The 21,307-nt window shown below is 28.1% G+C and overlaps 3 protein-coding genes, 1 non-coding gene and 1 pseudogene across 6 annotated transcripts; 3 read left to right on the top strand and 2 right to left on the bottom strand.

Annotated features, from left to right (window-relative positions):
* Nucleotides 1-124: 124 nt before the first annotated feature.
* On the top strand, nt 125-1,474 carry LOC108455242 (flavonol sulfotransferase-like; annotated as a pseudogene).
* Nucleotides 1,475-2,167: 693 nt separating this feature from the next.
* On the bottom strand, nt 2,168-2,238 carry TRNAG-CCC (transfer RNA glycine (anticodon CCC)). The gene has a single exon. It is a non-coding gene; the product is annotated as a tRNA-Gly (tRNA).
* Nucleotides 2,239-11,877: 9,639 nt separating this feature from the next.
* Nucleotides 11,878-12,530, top strand: LOC108456445 (flowering-promoting factor 1-like protein 3). The gene has a single exon (XM_017755024.2). It carries the CDS (start codon nt 12,023-12,025, stop codon nt 12,362-12,364), a length of 342 nt encoding a protein of 113 aa, XP_017610513.1. The 5' UTR covers nt 11,878-12,022; the 3' UTR covers nt 12,365-12,530.
* A 1,966-nt stretch (nt 12,531-14,496) lies between these two features.
* On the bottom strand, nt 14,497-17,128 carry LOC108455742 (vesicle-associated membrane protein 724). Its single transcript, XM_017754284.2, has 5 exons — nt 16,713-17,128; nt 15,450-15,591; nt 15,231-15,351; nt 14,935-14,997; nt 14,497-14,858 (listed from the first exon to the last, which is right to left on the bottom strand). Exons 1-5 carry the CDS (start codon nt 16,900-16,902, stop codon nt 14,709-14,711), a joined length of 666 nt encoding a protein of 221 aa, XP_017609773.1. The 5' UTR covers nt 16,903-17,128; the 3' UTR covers nt 14,497-14,708.
* A 1,605-nt stretch (nt 17,129-18,733) lies between these two features.
* On the top strand, nt 18,734-20,879 carry LOC108456052 (uncharacterized). Of its 3 annotated transcripts, none has more exons than XM_017754643.2 (7): nt 18,734-18,959; nt 19,093-19,131; nt 19,251-19,304; nt 19,410-19,463; nt 20,089-20,142; nt 20,325-20,396; nt 20,520-20,879. In XM_017754643.2, exons 1-7 carry the CDS (start codon nt 18,906-18,908, stop codon nt 20,553-20,555), a joined length of 363 nt encoding a protein of 120 aa, XP_017610132.1. In that variant the 5' UTR covers nt 18,734-18,905; the 3' UTR covers nt 20,556-20,879. The 3 variants fall into 3 exon arrangements, with proteins under 3 accessions (XP_017610132.1, XP_052875316.1, XP_017610131.1); XM_053019356.1 differs by having other exon boundaries at nt 18,735-18,959; nt 20,480-20,879; XM_017754642.2 differs by having other exon boundaries at nt 18,753-18,959; nt 20,530-20,879.
* Nucleotides 20,880-21,307: the final 428 nt, after the last annotated feature.

The raw sequence follows: 21,307 nt of genomic DNA, 5'->3' as shown, positions 1-21,307 counted from the left end.
AAGATAACCGACAGCCTATGGAATTAGCCAAAAAAAGACAAATAATAATAATAATAATAATAATAATAATAATAATAATAATAATGTGCAACAAATATATATACACGCGCAAATATCACAACCATAAAAGCTCTCAACTCCCTTCTAGCAATGAGCTTAGAAATGGAGTTCTCCACCACCTCGAAACCGATTTCAGCATCCGGTATCTCGCCAGAATCCCCGCAAAAATACGTCGAAGAAATATCGCAACTCCCCAAAGAAAAAGGATGGAGAGGCTTGCAGGAACTTTTCTTGTACAAAAACTTTTGGCTCTACCCTGTCTTCTTAGAAGGAGCCCTCCATGCACGAGATCACTTCCAAGCACAGCCTACTGATATTTTCTTATGCAGCTCGATGAAAACCGGCACCACTTGGCTCAAGGCCTTGAGTTTCACGATCGCAACCAGGGGTCATCTTCCGAGTGACGATGGCTCCGACATGACGACGGTCTCCCTTCGAACGGCGGTGCCTCACGATTGCATTCCTTTCTTGGAATTCAATGAGTACTCAACTGCGGTCACAGGTATTAATAGTTTGCAATGTAGATATGTACATCCTCGTGGATATACACGGTTATTTTATCAGTCATATTATTTTAAATAATAAAAATAACTGAATATTTTTTTCAAAAAGAATCTATTTGTTTTCGAATTACTTGTTTTCAATATTTCTGCAGGGTCCGAAATCCCACTTTTTGCATCACATCTTCCATATACATGCTTGCCCAAATCCATAATCGATTCAGATTGTAAAATCGCATACATTTGCAGAGACCCCAAAGACACATTCGTCTCCATGTGGTTCTTCCTCCGTAAGTTCGTCGCTGGAAAAAACTCGACCGACGTCGAAAGTTCGCCTCCATAGACGAAGCTTTTGAGTTGTTCTGCAAAGGCTTGTCTTCCCACGGACCTTATTGGAAACACATATTGGGGTATTGGGAAGCAAGCAAACGACGTCCCGAGAAGATTCTGTTCTTGAAATATGAAGACTTGGTGGAGGATACTCAGTTGTGGGTGAAGAAACTGGCGGAGTTCTTCGGTTGCCCGTTCTCGGCTGAGGAGGAGAGGGAAGGGGTGGTGGAAAGGGTGGTGAAGGAATGTAGCTTTGAGAGTTTGAGGAATTTGGAGGTGAATAGGAGGGGGAAACATGAGAAGCGTGGGAGGGCGATTGAGAATAGTGCGTATTTTAGGAAAGGTGTCGTTGGGGACTGGCGAAATCATTTGACTGATGAGATGGGGAAGAAGATTGATGTGATAATGGAGGAGAAGTTGATGGGTTCTGGATTTACATTCTGAGAAACCATTTTAAGATTTATATTGGGTTGCGTTTCTCAATTATTTTAATTACGAATTTAGTTTTTTTTTTCTAAATTAAAGAATAAATTTCACTTCAATTTATGTTTTCTTATATTAATAATAATAGATATTAATTGAAATTTTATATATTTTAGATTTTGTTAAGGAATAATGAAATGATAATGTGAGATTTAGTGAATCTTTGCACTCTAGTTTTAACATAATTTAGTTTCTCTAGGTTTACAAGGCTCTAAGTTATGGTGTGTTATGCATTCTTGAATCGCAACCCAGTATTGAGTAAACTACTTAATAATTCAAATTGGTAATACTATTAATTATTTTTATTAAAATATTGACATTAACTTTTTCTTTTTTCATTAAAAGCATTACTTTCAACTCATCATATTCATATTAATTTACGTCGAAAATTGTGGCTTCAAGAAAAAATTCGTTTGTAGAACACTAAATTATATAAATGAAAATATCAAATTTAAACATAAGAAAGGGACCAAAATCATATTTCACCAAAATATTTCCATTGTTGATAACACTTTGAGTGAGGATTTAAATTTCAGATTCTGTCTATGAATCACTAGAAATATAAAGGTTAGTTTTGAATTTATAATTATTGTTGTTTTCTCAACTTTTGGTTAACTATGTTGGTGTCCATAAAATCATGTTTCTTTGTAACATATCTGGAAGATGAATATTAAAACATATAAAAAACTTTGGTCAAATTACTATTTTGGTCCCTGTTCAAATTCAAAAATCTATAACGTTTTTTGTAAAAAGGATAATAATCATTCAAGCAACCATTTTTTAATTTTCTTTGCTGCGCATCCGGGGAATCGAACCCCGGTCAGTACCGTGGGAGGGTACTATGATACCACTACACTAGATGCGTCTCTTGTTCTGAAAACTACAAAATTTTTATTTAAAACATCATTTCAAAAATTCTCAAAACTATAGATAATTTTTGGTCTAAAGTGCAATGTGTACAAAAAATTTGATTTTAATTTATTTTTTTAATTAAATTCTTCATACCCGTTTCACAGTCCATGTTTGAGGTTCATGGTTGTCCCTCTCAATAATGTCATCTCCAATGTTTGAACTTGCCTTTTCACTTAAAAGTATAATGTGCCTTACTGTTACACCAAACTATCTATAAGCTTTAATCCTATCAACAATATTATCTATCAACTTTGATTTGATTGATTATATAAATTAAAATTTTATTTCCATAACATAATTAGTAGTTTGTAAAACGAAACTAAAATTAATAAGCGTTATATTCTTAAGAGAGAACGCATGCTTTGAATTTTGAAAACGATATTATTAAAAAACAACAATCACAAAATCTAAATATAAGCAATAAAATTTAGATTAGAAATACCAAAATAAAAAAAAATTACAGTACAAAACACATATGCTTTGAAGTTTGGCCATATAAATTATAGGTGTTGGGCTTGTTTTGGGAAATGGTCCATTAAAACCCCAAATTGACTTTGATAGAAAACTTGGGTTTATACTTTCTTAGGTAAAAGGAGGGATGTAGGGCAGCGACATATATGGTTAGGGGTATGCATAACTCTATTTTAATCGGTTTAATCCATCTATTCGGTTGAATCGATTTTAGCTTTATATAATTTTAATCATTAAATTGACTGTAGAATCAGTTTATTTAATTTTAGTTATTGAATTAATTGATTTAGCTAACTTAATATTTATTTTTTAAAATATTTTAATTAATTTATAATATATAAGTTGATTGAATCAGTTTAAAATATTTATATCTTTATTATTTTAAATATATTTTATAATATGTTTAGTCGATTAACTGACCTAATCAATTGAGGTTAAGTCGACTTGGTTAAATCATTTTATGTTTTAAAATTTAATTGAGTTGGTTATTTTAAGGTATGATTGATTTAGTTAGACAAACTAATTGAAATATCATATGCTTACCCTCTAGCCATGGAGCTTCAATTGTGCAAAGGATTTGGATCGTATTGATGTTGGATTATGTTGAGTTTTAATATTTATAAGGTTAAAATATGTTGTTATATTGTTCATAGATTTAGAATTTAATCTTTATAATTTTATTTTTAAAATTTAGTCCTTTTACTTTTTAGATTTAAGATTTTAAGTTCAATTGTTGATATCGTTAAATTAGTTAATGTGATATTTTAAAATTAAAAAAATAATCACTTGGTAGGAATGTAACTAAAAAATGGTGTTGTAATGAACTTAAATTTAATAAAAAATAAATTTAATAACTGGACCTAAAATTTGATAAATTCCTAAAAATAAAACTCTAAGGATCAAATTCCAAATTTATGAAAAGTAGATATTTAAACCTATATAAGACTACATGGCTTTTTTGATTTGATTGTGTCATGGAATAATTGCATAGGAAGTAACTTTTATGAATTGGTTGATCCGTTCATTGTAGATTAAAATCATGATGGAATATGATGAAACCCTAATTTTGTTATTATATATGGATTAGAATTGATCCTAACATTCCAAGATCTTTAGTACTTTATTCTCAAAATAAACATATATGTAATATTGGCCTAATTCTACTCTTATTTTAATCAAAGTTGACATAATCCTAACAGTAGTATATCATACTTAATAACCAAACCTTTCTAGATCTTTACCCTTTATTTTTATTATTATCTAATTACCCTTTACTATGTTAAAATTTTAGATTTAATACCTCAAGTTTGATTTGGCACAATTTGGTCCCTTTAATTTTATAAGTTATTAACAGTGCAGTTAGTTGTTGAATGGTGTGGAAGTTCTTTTTTCTAAAACAACCTCAAGCATTCGACTGATTGTGAAACCATAGAATTTTTGTTGGGTGACTAAGATAATCTTTTTAAAAAGAAAAATTGGAGGGCCAAAGAAAAAAAAAAAGGAAAAAAGTATTAAAATGGTATAAATTAAATTGTTAATCTTTGGGAGGGGCGAAAAATGCAATTATTTTATTTAATTAAGGAGCTAAAATGGATTAAATTGAAATGTTAATTTTAAGAGGAGCTAATAAGACAGTTATACCATTTAACTAAAAAGGGTGCCGCCACTAACTATGCCCTGACTAAAATTACTTTTAAAAGTAGAAAACGGAATTTTACGAAATCAAAGTAAAGGGATTAAAATATATAAATTCCGAATTTGAAGACTAAAACCAGAATTAGACCCTTTTTTTTTTATTCCCCGAGCAAAAAATTCTCTCTCAAGAACAAAATATTCCAATTTACATCTCCACACAATTGCCATTGAAATAGACTCCAAAAAACTTTGATACGCCCAATGAATTTAATCTCTTAGTTATTCAAGTAATCAAGGATTGTAGGGGGAATAAGTTCATTTTTCATAAGAGGGTCCATCAATATTTAATTTAATTTGAAGATTCTCTTTTATATATATATATATATATATATATTAGATTAAGTTGGATCATAGTAAAAATAAAATAAAATTAAGGTGGATTAATTGCGTGTTTCAGAAATTAACTCCCTTTTAAAAGAGAGAATTTTCCTTTTGGTACCTAAACAATGATAGGCAAGTATGGAATTAGCTCAAATTAAGTATCTTTTTTATATATAAAAGATTTTCATAAACACCCTTTTATTTCAATTTTTATAGTTTGATTCTTTTCTTATTTTATTGGAAAACTAAGTTTTTGACTTTGGTTTTCAGTGGGATCTAGCTCATAATTACTTAGGAAATACATATAATAATAATAATAATAATAATAATAATAATAAAAAGCCCATGCATACAGCGCATTAACATTTTCATCCATCTATTGATATTATTTTTATTTCAGATTAAATTAACGTATAAATTCTAGTGTTCAAAGTGTAGAAGGACTCTTTGAAAAGCCTTTTGCATTAAAAACTTTATTTTTACTTTTCAATTCACGTAAAGCTATTTTTAACTTTAAAATTACATATGCCATTTTAAATAATACCTAAATTAACATCTGAGGTGAAACCATATTTTTTTTTTTAGAACTTAACCACAAAATAAATTTTAAAACAACCCATATATATTTTACGAATGCGAGAGTCAAATCTAAACCTTCTCCATTAGTGCCAAGGTCTAATTAATGTACCACTAGCTTGTACATTTTTGTATATAATAATGTATCAAATAAATTCAACTGTAAAGAGTTTATATTTCGACGTATGGAAGGTTTAAGCTACTCATGACAATTCACTTAATATTTAGAGAGGGTTTGAACAAAAATCTAATTTTTTAAAAATATAGGTTAAACTATTTTAAGGTTCGAGTTTGAGTCAGTTAACTCTACTCATTTTCTCTATTTTATGATATGTTATGCAATTTATATCATATTAAAAATTAAATGTATAATATTATGATATAAATAATAAAAAAACTTCGTTTACTTCATAGATAACTTGAGTTCAATTACTATTGTACTAAAAAAAATTTCAAACGCTTAAGAGAAAGTATATAAAATTAGTAGATTAATAAAAAAAGTATGATAGAGTTCAACAAGTTTAAATTAACCATTTATGAAAAGAATAAGCTTGAATTGTATAAGCTTAAACATTGCCATTGAATCATATGATATTGTATCATTCATAAATAAATATAAAATTGTCTAATTTCATTTATCAAACTTAATATTTTTATCTTTTAATTTTTTCAAATTTCGGAAAAAAATTCAAACTTTAAACAAATTTGATGGACATATTATTAAACTAAAACAAACACATAAATTGATATTGTGAATGTTGGTGATGTAAGAGGAAACCCCATGATAAGTGACATTAATGAATAAGATGGATGCATGCATTGCTTTTTACATAAAAGAAAAAAAAAAAAAAAAAAGAAGAGGTTAATATGAAAAGGCATATGCACACACACATATATATGTATAGGAAACAGGGACATTAATTGAGGTATATTGTTTGGTTAAATAAATGTAACTTTGGCAAAATTTTGGCTTTGTCTTATGGGACAATCACATGGGCTTGTAATAAGGTGATGATTGAGATTTGAGAGAGAGGAACTTAAGCTCTCTTTTTTTCATGTTGTGGTTGAATTTTTGGGTCTAAAAAGAAATGTATTTCTCTTTCAATATCTTTTTTATTTTACCATAATAATAATAATAATAATAATAATAATAAAAATAATAAATTTACATATGTACCCATGTCACGGGAAGTTGCGTAATTTCGTGTTTGAAATCTCTTCTATTTATGTGGAGAGGTTAATATATTGTATTGTATTCGTTTATTGATGTTTGTATTACAATTTCATATTATGTTATATTTTAATTATTTTCATGTTATTTTCGTATCATATTTTAATATTATTTAATCTAATTTTTTTTATAGAGAATCATATATGAATTAGATTTGTCTATGAATTGATTAATTTATTTTTCATGGCATTTTTAATCTTGAATCAGTTTGGTTAAATTGAATTTAATTTAAATAAAAAATATTTTAAATTCAAATTTAATAATTTTTTATTAATATATAAACAATGAAATAATCTATGATATTGGATCGAGTTAATTTAAAAATTAAGGTTTTAAATATAAATCGTGACTAATCAGATCCGAACTGACCCAAGGCTCACCTCATCATTTTTCCATAAAGCTACGTTTGAAGGAAATTTATTCCTTATTCTTTCCGTGAGCAATTGCAACATATACAAATTATCTTGAAAGACTTAGTATATATCAACATCAATTCCAAATATAATTTAATTTGTTTAATAGTCGCATCCTTAGAACTTTGGAAACCATAAAATTTGAGAGAGTTAAGTTAAAAAGACTTACATTCAACTTTTCATTTGATTCATGGCTAATGGCTAATGGGTTTAAATTGATTATTTGAATTTTAAAAGAGAGTGCTTAAAAGAAATTTTAATATTAAGATTAAAGTCTTTATTTATCCTTAATTACATTTGTATTTAGACGGGTTTATAATTCTAACCCTTATTTTAAAAATAATTTTATTTTTAAAAATAATAATTCAATTAAATCAGATCAAATAAATTAACAAGTCGAAACACTAGTGGGCCTACAAGTATACCTAAAACTAGGTTAATATAGTAAATTCTTGATAGAAAATAGGTGGAGAAATTTGGTTGGTGGTCCAATAAAAGATGAATTTCTTAAGGAAAATGACAAATAGATTATATAAAAAAACCAAAAGAAAAGAACGAGAGAGAAGGGAAAAATGTAGGGTTAGGAGGAGATCTTGGATCATGTGAAGTGTGAAGGCCAATGCTCGCTTTAGGCTACAAATGCTATAAGTTTTACACTTTTCATAAATTCAGAATTTAATTTATATGTTTTAATTTTAGAATTTAGAATTTAAATTTAATTTTAATATTATTAATATTAATTTATTAAATTCAAATTATTACAACGTCATTTCTTTTAGTTATATTATTAAAGTGAGTATTTTTTATTTTAAAATTTTACACCAACAAATTTAATAAAAAATAATAATAGTGTTAACAATTAAATTTAAAATTTAAAATCTGAAAAGTAAAAAATTAAATTTTAAAAATAAAATTATAAAAACTAAATTTTAAATTTACGAATAGTATAAAAATCTATAATATATTTTAACTTTTATTTATAGGACCATGTGTCACGAGGAGGAGGGTGTTTGCAGACACTGCATGTAGACCAATGGTGTGACCATGATGCTGGATTAAAGCAAAATTTTTGTGCCCAAAAGGCTTACATTCCCATGCCTCATGGTTTGTGGGTTTGGTTGGGGTGAATTGATTGTTAAAATCTTTTCATTTTATTTATTTATTTTAATTAATGTATTTTCTGTATTCATATTATAATTTATGAGTATTATTTTTAGAGATTTATGGAATTGGTGATTATTATTTTCAATATTGTTATCCTTATTATTTGAATGTGAATATTTTTTATTAAAAATATAATATGACAAATCAGTATACTTGTTATTTAATTGATATTTAGTTATTTATTTATTTTTATGTACGTTCACTGTTGTTATTGCTATAGTGTGCTTCTTCATCGACAGTCCTCCGGATTTCTGCTTTGTGTAGGAACCATAAAACCAGGTACTTTAATTTTTATTCATTTTAGTTTTGCAAATTAAAAAAAAAGAAGAAAAGAAAAGCTTAAAGTTGCACTTTTTGTGGTTGAATGACGGGGAAGAAATGAAACTTTGAGAATGTGAGGAAATTTTGTCAAAGTTGAACTTCGACACATGATTCAACATGGCTAATTGGGATATATGATAATCTCTTGAAATCATGTCTTAATTGATATTAATTTTATTTAAATTCGGATAACTTCTTCAACTCTCTTTATAAAAAAATAATTTGTTATATTATTCAACATGAGTCCATTTTTATTATGCAGGGATGAAGTTAAAAATTTTATTTGGAGGGGTTGAAATAAAATTATAAAAAATTTGGAGAGGTTAAGGTTAAAAATTTTGTGTTTAAATACTTAAATTACATTATTCATTTTTTTAAGGGGTCTAAAATGTAAAATTTTCATTTGCTTCAAAAACTAAAGGGTTTAATATGAATGGTTTATATTTTAGGAGGGCTAAATGGGTGTTATTCAATTTAATCAAACATGGCCAAGGGAGTTATGTGTGATTCCTAAAACTAATCTTTATGTCATGTGTGAGTTTTGTTTAATTTTTTTAGTTTAATTTAATTCTTTTTATTTTTCATTCATTATATAATTTTTATTAATTTAATTTTACATTATAGTTATTCAGACATATATTTACACCTATACCATAATTACTAATAAACTGATTGTAATATCCCATCAAATCAATATTGCTAATACATTTTTTAATAAACATAAAATAATTATTTTTTTTCTAAAAAGCAATGCTTCTATGAAATTGATGTTAAAGTAATGCAACCTTAAAGAGAATTGTACTCACCAAATTTGGGTTCTGATTCTAAATTTATTATTTAAAGAAGTAAAATTAAAAAACTCTTTAATCGATGTTTAAAAAATTAATAAGATATATAATAATATTTTAAGGAATAATATTTAATGCACCACCTATGTATAAGTTTCATGCACCATGAGTGAATAATAACATGATTAATCATCTTTAAATTAAACAAAAATAAGGAAGACTTGTAAATAAATAGTAATAATTTTATTTAAACATAATTAAATATTAATCATAACTATTATAAATAAATCTTAATATCTCTAGATTTAGAATCTTAGGTTTAAGGGTTTAAATTTTAGGGTTTTAATATTTATTTATAATTAATTATTATTTAATTATGTTTAAATAAAGCTATTACAATTTATTTATAAGCCCTCTATTATTTTAAAATTTTATTTATTGACGATATATTATATTATTATTCACTAATGATACATGAGATTTATGTACCAATAGTTACATCAAATATATATATATATATATATATATATTAATCTAGCTCACAAAATTAAAATAAATAAATAAATATGAGAACCCCACAAGATAAAAGTCCCAACGCAAAAGAACTCTCCAATTCCCAACAAAACTAGAGAAAAATATTGAGAGAATCTTCCAATTTGGTCCCACCCCCTAAATATTATTCATCATTGTATTAATACAAACCATTCACAAATTTTGGAAAAAGGACATCAGTCCTTTAATTACAAAATATATTTCATACCCTCACCATCTCCCTTATTGGAAATTCTATTCCATAAATAACATTACTTGATTCATAAGTATTAATATTTGTTTTCATTATTGTAACCAAAATTCTGTATAATTCTTGAAATAAAAGAGAATATTAATACTACAAGGAAAAGTTTAAAAGGAGAGAGATAATGATATAATTAAGTGTCATATATATTCATATTCCTAATACATGCTAAGAATATTGTTAAAGAAAGTGTATAATAAATATTACTCAAATATTAATTTTATAGTGTCGAGTGATAAGGAGTTTAATGTCTTTTCGGTAATGTTGTAGGTTTGAATTTTGGTGTTGGAAAAAAAAATAATACCAGTATAGTTTAATTTGCATCCAATCAGGGGTTCGACTAGGGGTGGCACTAGGGCAGGTAAGGGCCTCAGACCCCTAAAATGGGAAATTTTATTTTTGGCCTTTCAAGATTTATGAACTTTAAAATTAGTATATGTTAAGATTGTAATTTGATTTTAAAAATGATAAAATTTTGATTTAATCCTATAAAATTTTAAATTTTTTTAAAAAATAATAAAATTCTCAACCTCTCTAGAAAAATATTTTGGCTTTGCATCTAAGTTGGATTCTACTTGAATCCAAATTTATTCAAAAACATCATGTGATTACCAAATATTACATAATCTCGGGAAAAAAAATTGTTGTGCATATGATATTGGCATTGAAAATTCAATTGATAATGGAAAGTAACTTTCTTCCTTTTCAATGTAATAGATTTAAGGGAGAAAATAATTATCCGAATAATTAAAAGGGATAAAATTGATGCAAAACCTAAAAAGATACCCTAAACTCTATATAATATAAAAGAAATGACAGAAAATAAATTTTATATGCGTGCATGCATTTATAATATGAGTTAATATTTGGTATATTATTATTATATTTTTTTATTTTAAATTTAGTTTTGAAAAATTAATACATATTTTTTATTATATTTTATTATATTCTTATAAATATTTGTCAACCTTTAGCTTTATTTATAAAATCTAAAATTTTCACTCACATTATATGTAGAGAAAATTTGTTTTAAGGAAAAACCAATATTCCATCCTACTTTCAATGGTGAGACAGCATTTATTCATGTGGCATATACATACATATTTATATATATAAACCATCGGTGACTTTGCATAATATAATAAACCTTGGGTTCTTTGTTTTCAATAATTACAAATAGAATTTATATTGTATATATACACACTTATGTACAGAATATATAAAGATTAAGGTTTTAAATTTATAATTAACTTTCTTAATAATGTTATTTTTAAAGTTTGATTCGAACTTTTTATTTGAGAGTACAATCAAATGTGAAGTTAAAATCTTTTTCTGGAAGTTAAAATATAATTTTATTATTGTATTAACTTATGTTTTTACAATTTTAAGATTAAATCTAAATCTTATTATTTTTAATATCAAACCATAACTTTACTATGTATTAATATATAAATTTATAAAATTTAGGAAATTAAAATAAAAAATTTCAATATTGGAGGGGAAACCCCTGCCTGCCCCTATGTAACTCGATATCCGTATATATATATATATATATGAAAGTAAGTATTGTTACATACAAGTACAAAGTCATTTTCGTTTAGGTTTCTCTAGAACCAGTCTCACTCTCACTTACTTACAATACATTTTTATTTCTTAGAAAAAAAAAGAAGACAAAAACAAAGACAAAGATTCCCATGGTGGGGTTTGATTTAAAAGACTAAACAAAAAAAAGAAACAGGGATTCCCTTCAATCTTGTTATGCCCACATCCATGGTACAATATTTTGTGTGTCCTTGTCCCTTGCAACCCTAACCTTAATTTAATAGCCTTTTTTTTTTCTTCTATTTCTCTCTCAAGGCCTCGTTTCAACTCACTTACACATATGTGTGTATATATACCTTACAATCCCATTCACCTCCCATGTATCACTTCCTTAAGAGCCTTTGTTAAAAAAAATAAGAATGTCAGGTGTTTGGGTTTTCAAGAACGGTGTGGTTCGTCTGGTAGAGAATCCTGGGGCGGAGCCATTGGATGGTAACCGTCAAGGTTCGAGTAGTGCACGTCGCAAGGTGCTCGTACATGTTCCTTCCAACGAAGTGATCACTTGCTATGAAGATCTTGAGTCTAAGCTATTGTCTCTTGGGTGGGAGAGGTACTATGATGACCCTGATCTTCTTCAATTTCACAAACGGTCCACGGTCCATCTGATCTCTCTCCCTAGAGATTTCAACAAGTTCAAGTCCATTCACATGTACGATATCGTTGTCAAAAATCGAAACATGTTTGAAGTTAGGGATATGTAAAAATGTAGTGTGTGCTTGTAATAGCGCACTCTACTTTGTCTTAAAATTCATCTATCTTTACTTGTTTGGTTTTTTTTATGTTATGCATTTGTTTTTAAGATTATAGTATTGTGATACATGGGTTTTAGTTTTCAAAATAGATCAATATATATAATTGTTGTCGCTATCGCATTTATTGCAGTTATATTGAAGATGAAGAGAAACGAAACAATAAAATAACCATCGTAACATCGTACTGCAAATGCGGTTTAAGGTTAAAAAAAATTAATGTACTTAAAAATGGTTTGCTTGGTGTGACTTTGCTTTGTGTTATGCTTCTATATAAATTATTGTAATGTGGATGCGAATTAGTGTTCTCCTTATGTGTTATAAATAAATGTTGTTTACAATAGTTTTCTTTAGGCACCTTGATAAATTCTTGGATCAAGAATTATGAGAGTTAAATAAATCTTACATTAATTCAAATGATACAATTAATGTACCTAAGTTTAATTTCAATACAGTTGTTTTGTGTATGATAGTAAAATATATATTTTAATTATTTTATAGTTTACTTAAAATTATGAATATCAATTCAATCGAGTTAATACTCAATTAACATTTATGGCATTCTAATAAGGCTTGTGTCATGATCTAGCACTTGATATATACTCATTTTTCAATTTTGATATCTAAATATTTTTTTGTCCCATTTTAATATATGAACTATCATTTTCATTCTCGATTTACCTTAAAAAAATTGTTAATAAGAACATGACATCTGAGTATGTGATGCATTCTTATAAATGTTGAAAATTTTGAATTTTTTTTGACAAAAACGATAATTCAAATACTAAAATGAAACTAAAAAAATTTAAATACCAAAATGTAAAAATAAATATAATTGAAGGACGAAATCATACTTCTAATATCAACAATGTAAACCACAATATTGTGAAATGGATAGAGACCCCATCTATGAGCTAAAATTCTAAACCAGAGAATATATATATACACACATATATATAGCAAATTCAAGTTAAGAATTTATGAACCACAATTGTTGAAGCAAGGGAGCATTTGTGTTACCATTCTGACAAACAAATGAGACATGCATGAACATGTCTGAAAACTATATATATATATATAATATGTATATGAGAAATTGGTCTAAATTCAATCTTGTTTTACTCAAGTGGACCAATGACAATGTTTCTTTTTATTTCTTCCCCGAGTTATTTGTTAGGGCCCCCTCCTAGGTTTCCAATTTGCATGCCAAGTGTAGACATGCTAACAAAACATTTGCCAAGCTTAAATTCCATTGTTAGTTTCTATACTTCAATTCGATTGTGTATTTTTCAAAGTTTCAAATGTCTATTCTGACCAAATCGTAATTTTTTTATATTTTTGTTATTTTTAAAATTTGATATAATAAACATATTATCACATGTGTAATACAATATCAACTTATTGCTTTCATATATTATTCATGAAAAGGTTAATTCACAAATTTAATAGCCATCAATTGTGTCAAGATTGAAATTTAGAAATTCAAAAATATAAATACTAAAATGATTCACATGGAAAATATTGACTAAATTTATAACTTTGCACATGATACAAGACTAATAGCAGAACCTAACCAAATAGAATTAATTACTACCATTTGGATCAATACTAAAATTTCAAAATTAGGAAAAATATATGAACTAAAACTGACCAAATTAAATTATAGAGATTAATACAACTTATGTAGAGTATAAGGACTAATAGCAGAATTTGACCTAGATTAAATAATTTAATTTCACTTTTAGCCCCCTCTTAAACTTAAAAAATTCAATTTGATCTTTTAGCACTTTTGTTAAGTGAATATGTATATATGGCTTTTATGAAAAATAAATAATTCATTTTAAACTTTGACCCCAATAATAATTCCTAACTTCACCCATCTTTGCCCGTGTGGCAATATAGCAGAGTGAATTAGAGGGGAAATTGAATAAAACCCCTCAAAAAGAAAAAAACCTTAAAACAACCTTAAGAACATTCTTTTAAATTCTCAACCTAACAGTTTAAGAATGAAGCAAATATGAAATCTAATTCTCATCTGTTTGCTAAGTTAAATCCCAGGTCCCTTGAAAGATGGTATCTAAATGTTCCTTTTTAAGAGCCAAATATTATATTGCATAAAGATTTTCAACTCTATAAGCAGGCCTAATGATAGTGAATTTTTTGTGTCATGCATTCATCATTGCACTTTCCTGTTCCTGTTTTGGTGTTCCAGAAAACATGGTAAGAAATAAAACACAATCGATGAATGGCTCATTTGGTATATATATGCGTGTCACAAGCTTTACTTTGGATGCCGCTAGTCACTGCAATGGAATCCGTGACAAACCGAAACCCAGATTACGAGTACTAGAAGTAGCAAGGTTCCGAGAACTACCATCTTTATCTTCATGTTTTGATACCACATTTTACGACGGATTTTCGTCCCTTGGTTCTTGTAAGCTTGGGCCTGACGAAAGGACTCGATAATATGAAACCTAATGCACATAAAAAAATTCCCGATAGAGCTCAAAAATGGGGTTTACCTGATCACGTAGATTCTCGGTTTTGTCAGCCAGAGTTGTTAGGCTTTCTCCTCTATCGATTGCCTGAGATATAGAATTGAAAGTCATGTAAACACAGCAGGTAACCAATGGCCCTCGCTAAGTTAAAACCGTAGTTCAAGTATCATTTCAGGCACCCTTTTGTTCGAAGACTATCTTTTATCCGATTATATGATCATAGAAATTCCAGCATTCCAGTTATGTTACAATCATGTTTCGAAATGTCTGAAGGGAAAAGAATGCGAATTCACCCGAGACAGAACAGTAAAACTACATACCTTGTCAATATTCTCCAACATTATACTTTTAACTTCTGAAACTTGAGCCTTCACCTTTAATAGCTTCTCAATTTCTTCAGCGTGTTCAATGATATATTTCTTGTGTTCCTTCAAAACTGGCCTGAGAATTGTAATGTTTCGTTTCAACAAAATAAGAATAGATATTTATGTAAACTAATTAAAAGATTACCAATTCATCAGTTGGATGGATGAACAAACCCGAACTCCTTATTGAGACTTTTTGCCATAGCTGTATCGGCTTTTCCACCCCCGTATCGTTTCTTGAAGTCCACTTTCATTCGTTCGAGAAATGCAATAGAGATTTGCTTTCCAACAGAATCTTTTGCAACAACACAATACACTGCATACAATGAAAGCCGTGTAGTTAAGGCCTCGAGGGTTACCGATCGATGAAGCAATAAGAAAAGCGCATCATCAGCTTCGGTGTCGGCTAAGAACTGGTATATGATACTTGAGCATACAACAGTGGTAACTTTATTAGCATCACTGATAGTTATAGCACTTTGGAGTAACCTTAATGTTCGGAATAGGCTTCGGTTAACACAAGTGAGTGCAACTTCGCTAGGAAACGGTCGTGCTGTTTGGATATCGGAAGCTCCCCTCCTCCCTATACCCTTTCATTATAGATACCAAATTGAAAAACTTACAACATGAGCTCCCAAAATTTTAATCTTCTAGAGGGTAAAAGTACCATGGAGGCCCTTGTACTAGGAGTCAGATTACATTTTGCCTCTCTATTAAAAAAAGGTCCAAATTAATCCCACTATGTTAGTAAAAAAACAAACTTGTCATTCTGTTAAAAATTTCATCTAGTTCTACTATTAAAAACTGGCCCTTGTACATCAGTTGCGCCTGTTTTAACAGCACAAATGAATGGAGTTTTTAACCAAAAGAAAAAAACACCAATTTACCCTTTGATGATTTAACCTACAAGACTAATTTATCCATTTTTTAGATAGAAAGAACAAAATGCAATCTGACTTGCAGGCCTCCAAGAATTGTTAGTTTTTTCTAATCAACACATCTTTGTTAATGAAATGGCATACAACAAACATCCAAAAGGGCATGCAAGCTAATGAAATCCATTAAAACATAATATAGATGTATATATATATTTATATTTATTTATGAATTGTTGATTATATATTCTCCAATTCAATCTCAATTGAGTCAATTTTTTGGCATACAAAGCACATTGATGCACACATTTATATGCACGCCACCATTTTCTTCAGTTTTCTCATCAACCAAACAGCATAAAACGAATCCATACAACAAAAAGAAGCTAACTTTCTAGTGTTTTAACAAAAACCCAGCAAATCCCACATCCCATTTTATACTAATTTATCTAGATCTACCAACTTTAACTTCCAAATTCAGCTTTACCTTCCACAATGCTGTTTGTTTCTCGAGAAAAAAAAAAAGAGAAAGAAAGAAAAAGATCAAAGTTCTGGGAATTACCATAACCATCTTCAACAAGAAAATTGAAGGTATGGTGATCACAGTTGTAAGTAAACTTGTTGTTGGAAGAAGTGAGTTTCTGCAAACACTGAGCTGCGATTGCTGGGAAATTTCCAGTGAACTCAGTGTACTCGGCCAAGATCGTTGTTCCTCGAGCAACGAAGCTGTAAATAAACGCTTCCTGACTCATTCTTTTTCTCTCTTGAGCTAAACTGAGTTAGCTCACAAGTTAATCACAGAGACAAAACAGAGAAAGACAAGGGAGCTTTGCTTGTTCGACAACAACGTTAATGTCCCCTTTTTCATATTTTTAAGACCGAGTCTGCCATTTCTTTGTTCTGCATTTTGTGTGAGTTTAATCCTCTTTTGCAATTTATTAATTCCTATTCTTTATGTATTTTAGCTATTTCGGAAAGAAGGACATGTAGTGGTCATGACTCCTTAAAATAGTAAATTGTTACTTTGCACCCTTAAAATTTATAAAATTTTAAATTAATATATAATAAAATTATGTTTGGTATTTTGATTTAATCTTTTGAAAATTATAAAGTAATTATATTTTAACTGAGAGTTAAAATATATAGTTTAATCTTGAATTCCTAAAACTTCGCTTTTTGTGATCATATTATTACATGTTTAAAAATAAGTGATGTAAAATTACATATTAACAAAAAAATTGACATTAAATTTAAAAATACATATATCAAAATAATAAAATTAAAAACAATGGAATTGAAATTAGATTAATGGAAATTATGAAATCAAAATGGGATTATTCTAGTTAATTTAACTAAAGAAAAGGGAAAGATTTATTAAAGTGGGAAAATGATTGAGGCTAGAGAAAATAGTATTTTGTCTTGTTGATTATTTTATTTTGTTACTTTAAAAATAAATAAATAAAAAGAATTGCTTTAGGCCCACAAATTTAATTTGTGGAAATAATAAAAAGAAAGAGAAATATTAAATAATTACACAAAGAAAAGCATGCAAAAGCAATGATTTTGTTTGTAGCTTGTGAATGAGTAACAGAACTTTCTAGATTCTTGTTTTTTAATTATTTTTGTAAATTATTTCTAAAAGAAAAGTTTAAAATATATTTTTAAATGTAGGGATTCATTTACATAGTGTAAAAATTATTGTTGATTAGTGTAAAATTATTGTTGATATTTTAATTGAATTCTTAAATTCTTAATATTGTATTAATTAAATTAATTAACTTTTTACCAATTTGACTATAGGCATTAAATGTTAGTTCAAATTTGATATTAAACATGTTTAAAATATAGGCATTGTTTTTAAGCACGTTAAAGTTAAATTGTATATATAATAAATATAGCTGTTTATAATTTGATTTACATATTTTATAAATACTACATTTTTATTTAAATTGATATTTGACATTTAATGGATGATTAAGCTAATGAAATAGCATGATTAATATAATATTGATACTTTAAAGATTTAATTAGAATGTTTTAAAATTTGAATAATGACGGTGAGATCAATGTTCGAGTTTACTATCTTAAAACAAAGGGTTTAAGTAACATCATTGCTCTGAAATTTTTAAAATTTTATATAAATTTTAAAAACTACACAAGAAATATAAAAAAGTTTGGATAAGTTACACTAATAGTCATTAATTATTTGAGTTACTTAATTATAAAAGTTACAAAATGATAACCCAGTTACAAAATGATAACCCAGTTATTAGTAAATTTATTTTTGGTCACCTAACTATTTTAATTTTTGGGTGATTTCATTTTTATTTTAGCCCGCTGGTGACAAAAAAAAATTGAATAGTTAGATGACCAAAATAGAAAATTATTAATGGTTAATTGATTGTTATGTAACTAAAAAATATTAATAGTTAAGTGATTATTAATATAATTTATCTTAAAAATTTTAGATGTGACATTCGAGTTTAGGACCAAAATAAAAAATATTTAAATAATTAAGGTGAAAATCCCATAAAGAAACCCTTTCATAAATTTCCCCGCCCAAACACTCCCCTATTTACCAATTTCAAATTTCAGCTCAAATAAAATAAAATCAAAATCCATTTCTTTAATACAAAGAAGAACAGAAAAGAAGAAAGTTTTTTCTTTCCCATCTCTACACATAAAAAAGAAAAAAAAAAACGAAGCTTGAATTCAAATCAATCAAATAACAATCTCTGTTTCTAAATTGTTGCAAATGGCATCATCTGATTCAACTCCTGCTGTTCCCATCTCTGCACCTCTAGCTCCTGTACTTTCTTCAATTTCATTTTTTTTTAAAAATTGTAGTTGAAGTCTTAAAGTTCTGTTTTCTTTTTAGGTTTCTGCAAAGTTTGGATTTTGTTTAGAAAAGTTAACCAAATATTTGTTTACCCATTTCACAGAAGAAGGAGAACAACACTCCCGTCGGCTCAAAAATTGCTGTAAGTTTTAGATTTTTAATTTGTTCTCTGTATTTAATTACTATTTGTTTCTTTTTTTCAAGAAAAAATAGTTTGATTCGATTCATTTATGTTCTATTGTAATTTTTGGTGACTTTTAGGAATTGAATGAATCAAGGGCTGAGCTACTCAGTAGAATTCAAGGATTGAAACTGGTAATTACGCAAAATATATCCCCTTTTTTTTACAATTTTTTTGTTTATATATTTTTTTTCAATTTCGAGTAGAAAAGAGCTGATTATCTTTATTTTTATCGCTAGGATCTGCAAAATTGGAGATCAAAATTGGATACCCAAGTTAAAATTTACCGCGATGTAAGTACATTTTTGCTTTAAGTTCCTTGTTTTCTTTTCAATGGATTATACATTGTTTTTTATTTTCTTTATTCATATTGGGATTATATCATAGAGAGATAGAAAAGGGTTTAGAGTTGGAAAGGAAATCTGTTGGGTTTTCTGATTCATTTCAAGCTAATTAGGTAATTTAATGGATCTTTTACCATGAAATGAAATATCATAGTGTGGGGAAACTTCAGGCTCTTTCATTTTTCTTTTAAGTACTCGTGTCCGACATTTACTTCTAACACGCTAACCTCGATTGCCGAAGATACAGCTTTGAAACCTGGTTTGAAGTCTCCGTACATTTGTATAGTTAAAAATTGATGTGACAGTGACACGTACCCTAATACACAGGGATCAGTTTTTAGTCATAAGAATAGATGTAATTTTTAACAGAAGAATTGATTTATTCTTTGATTTAATATATAAGAATTAATTTATCTATTTTAAAAAAAAAGGAAACTGTAATCTCACCCCTAACATGGGAGCTGCAATTGAATTAAGAAATGCAGTTGAGGTTTACTTTTTGTATATTTTGAAGTAATAAATGCCTGCCTTCTTTGCTGTTTATTTCATAAGCTGATATGCATGCCTCTTGCAGGAGCTTACAGACCTGAAGAAAACACTTAATGTTGAAGTGGATCAACTCCGTACTGTGAGTGTTTGCTTCCTTTGTTTACTTGGACTTAGACGCGAGTGTCGGATTCGGTTACGTGCCCGACATGGGTATCTGTTGTCTGAATATGTTTCAGACTTCATGTTATGTAGTTGCCTCTTGTATTTCATTCTGAATGGGGAAGATAACTTACCTAGAATGTTTTCATTTTGTGAAATAAGGAATTTCAAGATCTAAGGAACACACTCCACCAGCAACATGAAGATGTTACTGCAAGCTTGAGAAATTTGGGGGTAAGTTAACTAACAACCTTTGTTTTGCATTCCATGTTTCACTCGGACTTGGGATACGAGGGTCATATACAAATACATGTCAGGTACGGCTATTATCAAGTTCTTTCAAATATCGAAAAGTAGTGTTTTGCAGCTGCAGGATGTTTCAGAAGGTGTTAAAGATGGTGAAGAACAACCCAAGGTTGAAGCAAAAGACGAGGAAATGCAAACACCAGCCATAAAGGAAAATGGCAAGGAAATGGAGAATTAGGTTGGTTATGAATGAAAATGACCATTCTTGTATTTTGAACTATATTATCATGTTTCTTGGGTTACAAATTCCAAGATTAATATATGGTATCGACAATTTAATTTACATTGCATTTTTTGGAGCATTGGGTATTTTTGGTAAAAGTATCATTGTACTAGGAGTCAAATTGTATTTTGATCTCTTCACTTAAAACATGAGTAAATTGGTCACTCAATGTTAAATTAAAGAGTAAATTGGTCCTTATATAGTAGTATGAGACATATGGAGCTCACCACTTATAATTGTTTGGTTATTGTCACTCATGTCAATTTTTAATACTGTAAATAGATGATTGTTTTAGCATAAATGATTAATTTGCTTTTCTATCTAAAATATGAGGATTAATTTGCTCATTTTTTGAGTAAAGGAAGTAAAATGTAATTTAAATCCTAATATAGGAGCGTCCACGGTAATTTTACTTTTTTTATTAAGTGGGAAAATTGGGATTATAAGAAGTTAGATTTCAAATTAGAGGCTCCAAGCTCTGTTCTGGTCTGTGAGTTTTAAACGAAAATGAAAATGGTAGTGTTGTTTGAACTAGACTAGATTGAAAATTGACCGAGAGATCAGTTTGAAAAGTGACTTTGAACCGGTTAGATCGAGAACCGATTGAATTGACTAA

This window comes from Gossypium arboreum, chromosome 9, assembly GCF_025698485.1.
Source record: "Gossypium arboreum isolate Shixiya-1 chromosome 9, ASM2569848v2, whole genome shotgun sequence".
Classification (NCBI taxonomy): Eukaryota; Viridiplantae; Streptophyta; class Magnoliopsida; order Malvales; family Malvaceae; genus Gossypium; species Gossypium arboreum.
The sequence above is the reverse complement of the archived record's forward strand: the minus strand, read 5'-3'. Positions and strand labels throughout refer to the sequence as shown.

Bases quoted from the DNA above. Each gene is read 5' to 3' on its own strand.
- LOC108456445 (XM_017755024.2), top strand. From the start codon at position 12,023: ATGTCAGGTGTTTGGGTTTTCAAGAACGGTGTGGTTCGTCTGGTAGAG.
- LOC108455742 (XM_017754284.2), bottom strand. From the start codon at position 16,902: ATGAGTCAGGAAGCGTTTATTTACAGCTTCGTTGCTCGAGGAACAACG. The intron at 15,352-15,449 runs GTTTGTTCATCC...TACAATTCTCAG, and splicing joins AGTCTCAATAAGGAGTTCGG to GCCAGTTTTGAAGGAACACA. The intron at 14,859-14,934 runs GTAAACCCCATT...TCCTTTCGTCAG, and splicing joins CCGAGAATCTACGTGATCAG to GCCCAAGCTTACAAGAACCA.
- LOC108456052 (XM_053019356.1), top strand. From the start codon at position 18,906: ATGGCATCATCTGATTCAACTCCTGCTGTTCCCATCTCTGCACCTCTA. The intron at 19,132-19,250 runs GTAAGTTTTAGA...GGTGACTTTTAG, and splicing joins CCGTCGGCTCAAAAATTGCT to GAATTGAATGAATCAAGGGC. The intron at 19,464-20,088 runs GTAAGTACATTT...TGCCTCTTGCAG, and splicing joins AAGTTAAAATTTACCGCGAT to GAGCTTACAGACCTGAAGAA.